The sequence below is a fragment of the Siphateles boraxobius genome, unplaced genomic scaffold (assembly GCF_051911475.1).
Source record: "Siphateles boraxobius isolate OS27281-9 unplaced genomic scaffold, OSU_SipBor_1 7, whole genome shotgun sequence".
NCBI lineage: Eukaryota > Metazoa > Chordata > Actinopteri > Cypriniformes > Leuciscidae > Siphateles > Siphateles boraxobius.
The window spans coordinates 31,817,780-31,830,304 of NW_027509197.1; the positions used below are offsets into that span (position 1 = coordinate 31,817,780).

The following is a 12,525-nucleotide window of genomic DNA, read 5'->3' on the forward strand; positions in this document are numbered from 1 at the left end:
TTTTACTGTCAGACAATTATTTATAGAACTTTAAATTCCTCCTTAATGAAGCGGGTGCTTCAATGTGGATATTAAAAACCCAGATAAAAGCAAATTACAATAACTGGGTGAAAACTAGGTACTAACCCTGAACCTACCCCTAAACTTAAGCTTAACCCATGTAGTTACCTTACATTACCCAGTACTTTCTTAGGTAAGTACACTGTCAGTACACATAAGTTCACATACTGTAAAATAAAGTGCAAATTCAAATTATGCTGTAGATCTTATTACTAATACATTTTCAAAGTTGTATTGATTGTTAACCTCTGCATAACAGCAATAAACCTCAATGGATAGCGATTCTACTTCCTTTTTCCCACTCAGAGTCCCACATTCTCCTGCTTTCCTCACATATTGCAGGAAACATTCCAGCTAATCAGACATCCACTTTATTATCCTTCTTCACATTAAAATGTATTTTAACCAGTGTGAATAGAATTCACGGTCTCACGTCAGTAAACGCTGTTGCATCACTCATTCAGGTTAAATACAAGGCGAATACTATTCACATGGCTGCCGTCATCTGTAACTGCCTGAGGGAAGAAAGACGCATCTTATCCACAGCCAGCATGCAGGAACAGGTATTGCCAACACAGATGTTACAAACAACATGCCAAAACAACATTGGCATGAATCATACATTTTCCATGTGGACCTCGCTGTTGATTTTGATCTTCTGTTTTCCATGTTTCCATTCATCAATGGCAGGGACCACTGGAGAAGTCAATGCAAAACTCAGCCGCTTTGGAGAAGCAGAAAGTTCTTGACAACAAAGTGGCAGTGATTAGAAGCAGCGTTCAGGTAATTCACATTTGGTATTGGTTAAGGATTATCATCACAAACATGGTTTAGGTTTATGAAAAAGTGCATGCATGACATGTGGAATTATTCAAACATGCTCTATCAGATGCTGGACCAGGCTGTGAAGTATCTTGAAGACATGCAGGATGATTTTGACTTTCGCTACAAAACACTCCAACTTCGAGGTGAGCCCTCTAATGACCATGATAACTTGAGATGTTCCAAAAATGTCTCCATCCTGCCATTTTATGATATAATATAGCAAATAATATAATATGGGCATATGAGAGATGGTTTTTGAAATACATCTATGAAATATATCCTCTAAAATTCTTTAGATCCAGTTGAGAGGAACTCTTTGTCCATGAAGCAAGAAGTCACTACACTTCAGGAAATACTGAATCGCCTAGATTTCAAAAGAAAGGCAAGTGTTTCTCTAGGCTGTTATTACTCTTTTCTGTGTTTCTCTTCACAACTATTTCCTCTTCTCGTTTGTTAAAGGTTTTGCTTATTTATATTGTTTTTCTCTTTTTGAACTACCCTGGAAACTTCCTACCTCAGACAGGTGGTTTGAGTGATTTTCACATGTCTTTGCTCAGGTGTGTGCATTGTTGTTGGCTGGTCATTGTTAAACTTTGTTAAGGAAGTTTTTGCACTTTGTTGTACCTTTGCAGGAGATTTTGTCAAAGATTGTAGATGTTATAAAGGAAATCGAAGGCTTGATTTCCTCCCAGCTTAACCCTGAACTTAAAGAATGGAAACGGAGGCAGCAGATCGCCTGCATCGGAGGACCGGTTCTGATAGGACTGGACCAGCTCCAGAACTGGTATAATGCTATATAAATATAGAGAAATATAATAAAAAGGAATAATATATCATATTTCTGTTATGATGTTTAATATAGATTTTTAAAATGTTGTCATACTAAAAAGTCTGTCACAATGCTCAATGTAAAGACAGGGAGGAAGTAAAACTGCAAGAGATTTGAAGTTTGAAGGGATGTACACTACCGTTCAATAGTTTGGTGTCAGTTTGATTTTTTTATTATTTTTTATTATACTTATATTAAGCATTATGCATTAAATTGACCAAAAGTGACAGTAAAGATGTTTATAATGTAATAAAGATTTCTATCTTGAAAAAATGTCATGGTTTACAAAAAATGTTATGCAGCTGCTGTTTTTAATATTAATAATATTATGAAATATTAATTAAGCACCAAATCAGCATATTAGAGTACTGTGGCTGGTTTCTAGGGTGTTGTTATGGTGTTTTATGGTTGCAAGGAGAAAAGTCTTGTTAAACTTTTAATCAAACCTTATGTTTATGTGATACCACTTTTACAGGTTTACCCTGACAGCCCAGAGTCTGTTCCAGATTAAAAGGCAGCTGGACAAACTGGGCGAGCTGATTCTGAAAGTCACTTACGAGAGCGATCCAATCCCTCTACAGAGACCTCAGATGGAGGAGCAAGTCAAATACCTCATCTACCACCTCATTAAAAGGTACAATTTAGGGAACACATAACATTTTTTTACAACTAAGCCACAGCAATTCACTTTGGGATTATAGTGGCATAAAAACATTAAACACAATGAATGAGAACAATAGAAAGGATGCGCCAGATGATCAGGAGACCTGGATAATCTTTCGTGGTCATTTTTTGCAGCTCCTTTGTGGTGGAGAAGCAGCCCTGCATGCCTACGCACCCTCAGAAACCTCTAATCATCAAAACACAGGTGCAGTTTACCACCAAGGTCAGGTATGAACCACAGCCTCCTCCTTCATGTAAACAAGTTTAATTTCGCAAAGAATCGACTGCCTTTAGTCAAACACAAAAACTGGCCATTTAAGTTTTTTTTTGTTTTTTTGTAGATTGCTGGTTAAGTTACCTGAGGTGGATTATCAACTTAAAGTCAAGACAACATTCGATAAGTATGTTTCCTGAATTATATCCACATTTTATCCTGAAAACCTGGGTCATTCATATTATGCAATACTTTTTCAACCCAACTTATTAAAAAGAAATATACTGGTGCTGTAATATGAGGAAATATTTCTGTAAAAGGGTAAAGTCTTTAGTCTTAAAGAAATATAATCTGGTCAAGATCAGACACTTAAACAATATCTATAACTTATTTACTTACAAATTTTAACAGGCTGGAACATAACAAGATGGAAATCTAAAGTTAGCCATTGCTCAGTGAGGGATGACATTCAGCTTGCAGGAGGGCGTCAATCTGAAGTTATATATATATATATATATATATATATATATGTAAATGTTTGTGTGTGTGTGTGTGTGTGTGTGTGTGTGTGTATATTTATATTTTTTGTTTTAGTTTTTGTACTTTTATGTAGCATATTGATATTATCATACAGAATTATGTTATTTTTATTAGACGGCATGGAATGTTTTAGAGTGAAATAAACCATTCTAATGTCAGAAAACACCACACAATTCATCATAATATTTACTGAGGTTTGTGCTGTTGGTTTCCTACCACATATGATGTCACTTCCTCGATAATGATGTCAATGAACTGGCTATTGTCAAAGACAAATCTCGAGTGCCTTTAGTTGAAGAGTAATACATTATATATATATATATGTGTGTGTGTGTTCATTATATATATATATATATATATATATGTGTGTGTGTGTGTTCATTATATATATATATATATATATATCACTTATTTAGCCTCAACATAGATTCATTAACAACTGAGACAGAACTCGAAACTATATATAATCTATAAAAAACCTGTGTAGCAATATTCAATATTTCCCAAGACAAAATGCTTTGTTTACTTTATTTTGATTAGATAAAAAACAACTAGAATGTTTCTTAGACATTAATGCAGCACATGACAAAAATAATAACATCCACTCAAACCAAAGTACCAGTAGTGAAATTATTGAAGATAATTTCCTTAAAATAATCATAATCCCTAATTTGAATTCCATCTTTAAAATTGTCAAATAATATTTTACGACACACAGTATATGTTAGGGACATGGAAAAGTCCTGCACACTAGGAATAACCCACATATTATAATCGCTATAATCATTAAAGGTGCTCTCTTCGCGATGTCACACATTTTTTAGGCCAAAACATTTTTTGTCACATACAGCAAACATCTCCTCACTATCCGCTAGCTGCCTGTCCCCTGAACACACTGTAAAAAAACGCGGTCTCTGCAGAAACCCCAGGCTCCAAAAACGGCAACGAAAACAAACTGGGCTAACCTGCACCACGAAACATAACAAACTGTTCCAGCCAATAACCGACACGAAGGATTTGTGGGGTTTGGGGGGTTAGTGCGCGGATGAGGAGGGAGGGTCTAGCTAGCCTCCGTTTTGTTTGACAATACTTTAAACGTCAATAAGAAGTGACGTCACCCGACATCGCTTAGAGCACCTTTAATAATCAATAGCATAACCTATACTCTTTCTTACATTTACATTCAAGTCTGTTTCAAAATCATTTTTTGCAAGCCATGTTTGTATGACCAACGTGACCATGTTTTTCTACTCTTTTCTATTTGTGTGTGCAGAGACCTTCCACCAGGCAAAGTGTGAGTACACTCAACCTCAAAGTGAAGAAGCAACTTCCTGTTGTTTATTTAGGCCGAATCTCAATATGAGTTTTTCAGCTATGTGTGGGGGGAGGGAGACAGCTATGCTTTTCAAGCTAGATTTCTGTAGAAATTCTACATAGTGGGTTACTGTAATTAACAGTACAGAGGAAATTGTGACTAAACAGAAAATATCATAATTAACATTACTGATATTTCCTTATAGGAACAGACAGTTCTTCATCCTCACCAACAACACCAAAGTGATGGATGTTGAGGAGTCGACTGGCTGCCTTTCTGTAGAGTTCAGGCATCTGGTACTTCACTCGAAATTCTAGCACATGATTCAATAGCAATACGGTTTATTATGAGACTTTATTTTAAATGATTAGTTCACCCACTGTAGGAAAGTAAATAAGTCATTATTTACTCACCCTCATGTTGTTCCAAAACCATATGTTGATGTTGTTTTCTGTGAAACATAAGGAGAAATATTGAAGCTTTTATTCCATACAAGGACAGTTTTTTGTGACCATGGCTCCAAAAAGTGAATAACACATAAATTGTGTTCTTTTTTTTCTTTTTTCTTTTTCTTTTTTGAGCTTGAAATTGTGTTGCCACTATAAACTATTGTCCAAATGAGCTGTGTGAAAATGAACATGAGGGTGGGTAAAAAAAATAAATTTTAATATTTTTTGGTGAACTTTAAGAGGGAAGATATTTCATGATGTTTTTGTGTTCTGCAGCAGCTGAAAGAGAGAAAGTGTCCTACTGGAGGAAAAGGAAATGAGGTAAGAAAGACTGCACTATTTATAATAGCTGCTGCTGCCTTTATACATATATAGGTGTATCTCTTACAGTGGCCCATTTTTTTAATCTTAAAAGTCCTACGCAATGTCTTATGACTTGTGTCTTTTGTCATGTTGTTAGTCGCTGTGGAATGCATCATTCCTGCCAAGTGCCAACAGATGGCAGCCTCACACTGACTGTATATTATTGATCTTGGCATTGAAGTGTAACAATACTGTGTTTCTTTATCACAGGGTCCCCTGTCAGTAACAGAGGAGTTACATTCACTCAACTTTGAGGCCATGCTGATGTTACAGGGCCTGGATATTGATCTTGAGGTGTGCTTTAGAGAGAGAGAGAGAGAGAGAGAGAGTGCGTGTGTGTGTGTGTGTGTATATATATATATATATATATATATATATATTATATATATACATACATATACATTTTACATGTCTTAAAAATCATGCCTTATATATATATAAATTCATAAATTGAGGGCCCAATGGAGTTCCGTACAGAGTGTACAAGAGTGCTTCAGGAGTTCTACGAATTCTGTGGAAATTGATAAAAGTGGCATGGTAAAAGCAGGTTGTACCTAGAGCATGGCGCATGAGCAGGTGGAGTCTTTATACCTAAAGAAAAAGATGCTACAAGCATCAGTCAGTTTTGTCCTATTTCACTATTAAACGTCGAAGGTAAGATTTTCTTCAGCATTATTGCTCAGAGATTGTCAACCTACCTATTAAAGAATGGCTTCATTGACACTTCGGTTCAAAAAGTGGGCATTCCAGGATTCTCAGGATGCTTAGAACACATCAGTGTTATCTGGCAACAAATTCAATCAGCTAAAAAGGAGAGGAAGGAGCTCCATGTGACATTCCTGGATTTGGCTAATGCATATGGTTCAGGGCTACATGAGCTTCTTTGGGGAGCATTTGATTTTTTCAGGGTACCGATGTCGATAACAAATTTAGTGAAAGCCTATTTCGGAGATTTGCAATTTAGTTTCTCAACTCCAGAATTCAGCACTACATGGCAATGCTTAGAGGTTAGAATAATGGCAGGATGCACAATTTCTCCACTGGCTTTTACCATGGCAATGGAAGTAATCATTAGGGCATCAAAATGGATAGTAGGAGGAGAGCGCTTGGCTTCTGGGATGCGACTACCACCAATCAGAGCATACATGGATGACATGACAACCATGACTACAACAGTAGCCTAAACTAATCGGTTATTGGGTAAGTTAACCGATAACATTGAATGGGCACGAATGCAATTTAAGCCCCCTAAATCAAGAAGCATCTCGATAATTAAAGGCAAAGTAGTAGATAAAACATTCTTCATTAATGGTGAGGCAATACCAACAGTTTCTGAGAAGCCAGTGAAGAGTCTTGGGAGATGGTACGATGGGGATCTAAAGGACACAGTTCGAGTGGGAGAAGTTAGACGACAAGCAGTGGAAGGGTTGAAGAGAATAAACAGCTGCGCTCTACCAGGCAAACTAAAACTCTGGTGCTTTCAGTTTGGTCTACTGCCGAGGTTGCTGTGGCCACTGACTGTGTACAAGGTTTCTTTGACCAAAGTGGATAAGCTGGAAGCGTTAATAAGTTCATATATCGTGGTTGGGAGTTCCACGCTGCCTCAGCAGAGTGGGACTTTATAGTAAAGGAATATTGCAGCTGCCAGTCTCTGCTTTAACCGAGGAGTTTAAGTGCGCCAAGGTCAGACTGGAAATGACCTTAGTAGAGTCACGCGACAAATGTGTAAGGGAGGCAGTACCTGTGTTAAAAACTGGTAGACAGTGTTCAGCAAAGAAATCTGTGGAAGAGGCAAAGGCTGCCCTTCAATTTGGTGAAATCGTGGGACAGGTACAGCATGGAAGAGGGGGTTTTGGGCTCAGTTTAGCTCCTCCTAAATGGCACAAGGCAGCCCCAGCTCAAAGGAGGAAGCTGGTAGTCAACGAGGTGCGAAAGCAGGAGGAGAGGATAAGGTGTATAAAGGCCATTTCCCAGGCCAAGCAGGGAGAGGGGATGAGATGGGAGAGTGTGGAGCAACGCAAGATGGGCTGGCAAGACCTTTGGTCAATGGAAGAGAGTAGGATCAGTTTCCTTATCAGGTCAACATATGATGTTCTCCCATCATCACAGAACCTGAACCTCTGGGTAGGAGAGGATCCCTCTTGTCCTTTGTGTTCCTCACCTGCCACATTAAGGCACATTTTGACAGGATGTAAGGTCGGTTTACTTGGCGCCCTGACCAAGTACGACGATGTTTGGCTTTAGCTTTGGAAGACAAGCGTAACATGTCCAATAAGTTGCCACCTGTTCTAGCAAAACATTAAACACAGAAGACAATATTCCTCCGCCCAGGCGAGCAACCACCAAGAAAAGGTGTTAAAACCAATTCTCGCCCAGGACAACTGGAAGCTGCTAGGGACTGGAAAATGCTGGCTAATCTTTATCAACGGCTTATTTTTCCACCTGAGATTGCCACCACTAACCTGGATCAGCACGCATTGTTCAACTGAGAGTTAACAGTGCCATGTGAGGATGCTGTAGATGAGGCATATGAGAGGAAGAAACTGCGGTATGCTCAGCTGGCCACTGAAGCAGAACAGCGAGGATGGAGAGTCCGGGTTTATCCAGTGGAAGTGGGTTGTCGAGGATTTGTGGCACACTCCACAACCCGGTTCCTCAGAGACGTCGGATTCAATGGCCAAGAGTTGCATCGCACAGTAAAGAAATTATCTGAAGCACCAGAGAGGAGCAGCAATTGGCTGTGGTTGAGACGGAAAGATTCTGGCTGGCAGTGTACAGGCCGCCACGCTACAGTTTCGAAGAATTCTTGAAAACTCGAAGAGTCTGGTTTATTTGTATAGTTTGCATTGTAATTACAGTTATTATGTTCCTGTGTATTTTGCGTGAATGAGGATTGGTGTATGGACAGATATTGTGTTTTGCGGTAGTATGCCATACGGAACCGTTGCCACTGACCGCTTTAACGTCCGCAGTGGGGCTCGACAGCCTTAGTCAAACGGGTTAGCGCGTATGGTCGGATTGCGACCTCAGCAGCAGGATGGGCTGAATTGAGTGGGGGGCGGAGGGGGGTGACTCTGGGACGCCAGAGTCACTGTCGAGCCCTCTTGGGGTGTCGTGGGCTAGTCGACGAAACACTGAGGACGGAAGGTGCCCACTTGTAGACCCTAGAGATGTCCCCTACTCGGCTCAATCCAGACAGTTGTCATGCTGATCCACTGGGGAGACCGGACTGTGGTTGCAGCCGTTGTGTGTGCTGACGTGCAAAATACACTGCAGCTATTAACACCAGACAGAAGGAGATTCACATCACCATATGTAAAGAAGCGTAACTGGATGGAGAAGCATAGGTTACTGTAAAGCTACGTCTTCGTTGGTGCTTATCTTGGCGAAAGCCGAGTTCAAATCAGCATGAAGTTTTAACATCTACTCTCGTGTAATGGAAATCATGCCTTAGAAATATTTATCTAGTTTGGGTTTGGTCAGATTTTTTTATATTTTTGAAATAATTCTTTTCTGCTCACCAAGGCTGCATTTATTTGGTCAAAAATACACTTAAAATCTAAAGCAAAGTTGAATTTCCAGTCTTCAGTGTCAAATGATCCCTCAGAAATATATTTTTATGGAAACTGTTATACATTTATTTCAGGATTCTTTGATGAATAGAAAGTTCAAAAGGAAATTTGAAACAGAAATCTTTTACTACTATATACTACTAAAGTCAAGTCAGTTTTAATGGTATATTGTATTTCTCAGTGTTCATCACTTTACAGGAAAATATGTAGGAGTAGTTGTATTTAAAGTTTCATTGAAAATTATGACTCATATTTTTGTCTGTAATGTTTTATTTACATAGACTCATAAATTACATGTTTTATAAATTATTACATGACAATTTACAATTCTGACAAGAACAGCTGTAATCATTTGCATGGGAAATTAGTGTGCTAATACAATGCTTTTATGGTCTTATTTGATATTAAACATGATACCGCTTACTTGGTTTATATTTTCTCCTGTGCAGACTTGCTCCCTGCCACTGGTGGTCATCTCCAATGTCAGTCAGCTTCCAGGGGGCTGGGCTTCCGTCATGTGGTACAACCTTCTAACTGACGACCCTAAGGTAGGTTTCTCAATGTTCTGATGCAGTTGCAAATTAATGGATGTATCTTGACTATAGCTTGCCTTGCAGCACTTGGTAGAAACATGGTTACAGTCTGCATGTGGTCTAGTGTTGTATTATATGACTAAAAGAACTAGGGGTCATAGTTTTAATCAGTGACCAGACTTGACTTTCAGTACTATTTGAACTTCTCTGACATGTTTAGAACCTTGGGTTCTTCGGTAACCCTTTACGGGCAAGTTGGAGCCAACTCTCTGAGGTGCTCAGTTGGCAGTTCTCAAGTTTTGCAGGCCGAGGACTCAACAAGGAGCAGCTTAACATGCTGGGAGATAAACTTCTGGGTATGTTTTTATAAACATGTTGGATTATTATGATATTATAGTATAATAGGGCGTTTATACCTTTACTCTGTGTGTTTCGTTTTTCCTCATGCATTTTTTTTCCCTTCAGTTTTATTGTGAATGTTTTTTTGCCTCCATCTAAACAGTGTTTTGTAATTGTTTCTGAAGGTCAACACGCTTCTTTTAATGACTGCCAGGTTTCTTGGTCCAAGTTCTGGAAGGTAATATTGAATAAATATTATATTCTCTTGTTATTTTCAAATTGTACTTGAACAACAATATAAATCCAATGTTTGTTTGTTTTTCTGTTGCTCTCAGGAAAACATCCCTGGCAAATCATTTAGTTTTTGGCTGTGGCTAGACTCTATCCTGGACCTTATTAAGAAACATTTACTTCCCGTTTGGATTGATGGGTCAGTGGCCTAATTTTCTAATGGCATTCAGATGCATGATAAATAGAACACATAATAAACACATATTAGCTCTGTTATTCTAATAACCATGCAATGCATGAATACAACTACTGGGTAAACAATTTTAAATTAGATTGAACTGTTTTAACCAAATATATTGATCAGTATATTTATAAATGTGAGTTCTTTTGATTTATCTGCCATGCTGGATTAATTTGTTGCTCTTTGCAAAACTTTTTTCTGCTTCTCAATGGATTCTGCTGTTTCTGGTTGTCAGTTACATAATGGGATTTGTGAGTAAAGAGATGGAACGCGCCTTATTGAAGGAGAAGAAGCCAGGGACATTCCTGCTACGCTTTAGCGAAAGTCACCTTGGAGGAATCACCTTCACCTGGGTTGAGCAGGATGAAAATGGTATGTTTTTCTACTAGATATTATGTTTGAATGACCATATTCACAGGTAGGAAACATGATGTCACAGGTGTCCAGTTGTAAAACAAAGATAGTTACACAAAACAAGTTCCACACAGTGAACAGTTAAAATGTTCTGTTTGCAAGCCCACACAGTTCAGGAACTCGTGCCAAGTTAAGCAGTTACTGCTTATCTATCTTCTATCTTAACTTAGATTTGCTGAGGGAAATTCCAGCCTTGGAGTTGTTCCAAAATTTAGAAGAAGCCTTTTATCTTATAGCTACAATTCAAGTGTCCTTATTTTAATTTGTCTTTGTTGTATTGTCTTAATTGTAATATGTTTTTAAATAATCTTAAGCACATGTATTCTGCCCACAGGAGACCCAAAGTTCATCTCTGTAGAGCCGTACACGAAAAACCGTCTCAACGCCTTGCCCATTGCTGATATAATACGGGACTATAAGGTCATTGCAGATGGTGTTGTCCCAGAGAATCCTCTGAAGTTCCTTTATCCCGAAATCCCGAAGGACGAGGCTTTTGGAAAACATTACAATAGCCAGCAAAACAAAGGTTAGATGTCTGTAAACTTAATCTGGTTTATAATATTTCACCTGGTTCCATATTTTGTGTACAGCCCTGTTACTGTTTCTCCACAAAAAACGCCTTGTGACACGCCTAAGAAATGGCAGGAATGCTCAGGAAATCTCTTTCCATTATCAACTGTAAGGGTGGTTTGCTTACAGAGGTTCAGGCTGCAGGATGGCAGAATGACTAAAGAAACATTATCAGCAAGATGGTAGAAAACTGTACATTTCTTGTCTATAACCACTCACAGCTACTTATACCAATGACGGAAATAAGCCCAGTTACAATAGCAAAATATGTGGGAGAGCGTTGCTATAGGATGACAATATTGTTTTGCAATAGGTAGCACTTCAAAGTCAATACCAAATCAAAACTAGTTAGCACATAATTTGTAGTAGACAATATCTGGTTATGGTTACACATAAAATAGTTACAAAATAGATGCATGAGATGATAAAAACTTACCCAGCATACATGTAGAATGTTACCTGAGAGATAGGAAGGGAGAGAGTGAGAAAGTGTAGAGAGAAAGAGACAAAGAAAAGAGGAGGCAAAAAAGAGTGCCCCAAGAAAGGGACCCAGAGGAAAAGAAGAGCAGAGCAACAGTTACAATCTTCTTTTATCTCTTTCTTGACCATGTGACTGAAACCCAAATGTGAGACTTCACATTTCTTCACATGCCATATTAAAGGTGTGACAATTCGTTGACCCCCGAAATACACACATTTTGGCCTTGAGCACTATAAGCACCTCTGCCTTTAGCAATTCCAAATGGCCCTTGTGGTAAGAGACGGGGTTGAAACAGGAAAGCAAATGTCTTTGTTCATTTTCAAATATCTTTGATTATTTGCAATTCTACACTAAATTTTTACACTATTTTTGACTAATTATCAAACAACCTTTTTCTTTATTTTTTGGGAGATGTAAGAAAAAATGTTAGCCTATTAAGTGACAGCATAATTTGGTCTACATTGGCCACTGGAGTGTTTCATTTTATTTAGCCTATGTTTAATACACTTTTTTTTCTCTATTGAATGTTAATGTTTACTTTATGTATTTTGTTAGAAAATTATAAAGTCACACAAATCAAAGTTGTATACTGTACTTGTGTTTCAAAGTTGAAAACCATTCATTATAATTTGCTAATTTAATATTTAATTAAGGTTGAGCATCTCTTTTCACTGACCATTTGTTACTGGCTCTATTTTTATTTATTTTTTACTATATTTGTGGAAAGTGCACAGTTGTGGAAAGATTAGAAATAGCATATGCTAAAATGCTGTTTTTTGTTGTTGTTTTTTCCTTCTATAGTTTGTCCTTACATTCAGACACAGTTAGTTCCAATTTCTCGTCGGAAGTGAGTATCTTAATTTCTTTCAGATTAATATTTAATTTT

The 12,525-nt window shown here is 38.0% G+C and overlaps 1 protein-coding gene across 1 annotated transcript in view; it reads left to right on the forward strand.

Moving 5' to 3' along the window:
- The window catches only part of LOC143723143 (signal transducer and activator of transcription 4-like), a 33,748-nt gene that overhangs the window by 3,219 nt on the left and 18,004 nt on the right, over nucleotides 1-12,525 (forward strand). The window contains exons 4-22 of the mRNA XM_077215131.1: nucleotides 525-623; nucleotides 751-843; nucleotides 950-1,028; nucleotides 1,182-1,267; nucleotides 1,518-1,669; nucleotides 2,190-2,348; nucleotides 2,513-2,605; nucleotides 2,719-2,778; nucleotides 4,405-4,425; nucleotides 4,652-4,742; nucleotides 5,172-5,216; nucleotides 5,469-5,552; nucleotides 9,280-9,378; nucleotides 9,584-9,719; nucleotides 9,888-9,940; nucleotides 10,038-10,132; nucleotides 10,410-10,546; nucleotides 10,923-11,114; nucleotides 12,441-12,486. Of these exons, the coding sequence (XP_077071246.1) occupies nucleotides 525-623; nucleotides 751-843; nucleotides 950-1,028; nucleotides 1,182-1,267; nucleotides 1,518-1,669; nucleotides 2,190-2,348; nucleotides 2,513-2,605; nucleotides 2,719-2,778; nucleotides 4,405-4,425; nucleotides 4,652-4,742; nucleotides 5,172-5,216; nucleotides 5,469-5,552; nucleotides 9,280-9,378; nucleotides 9,584-9,719; nucleotides 9,888-9,940; nucleotides 10,038-10,132; nucleotides 10,410-10,546; nucleotides 10,923-11,114; nucleotides 12,441-12,486 (1,820 nt within the window). The remainder of the gene's footprint in view (nucleotides 1-524; nucleotides 624-750; nucleotides 844-949; nucleotides 1,029-1,181; nucleotides 1,268-1,517; nucleotides 1,670-2,189; nucleotides 2,349-2,512; nucleotides 2,606-2,718; nucleotides 2,779-4,404; nucleotides 4,426-4,651; nucleotides 4,743-5,171; nucleotides 5,217-5,468; nucleotides 5,553-9,279; nucleotides 9,379-9,583; nucleotides 9,720-9,887; nucleotides 9,941-10,037; nucleotides 10,133-10,409; nucleotides 10,547-10,922; nucleotides 11,115-12,440; nucleotides 12,487-12,525) is intronic.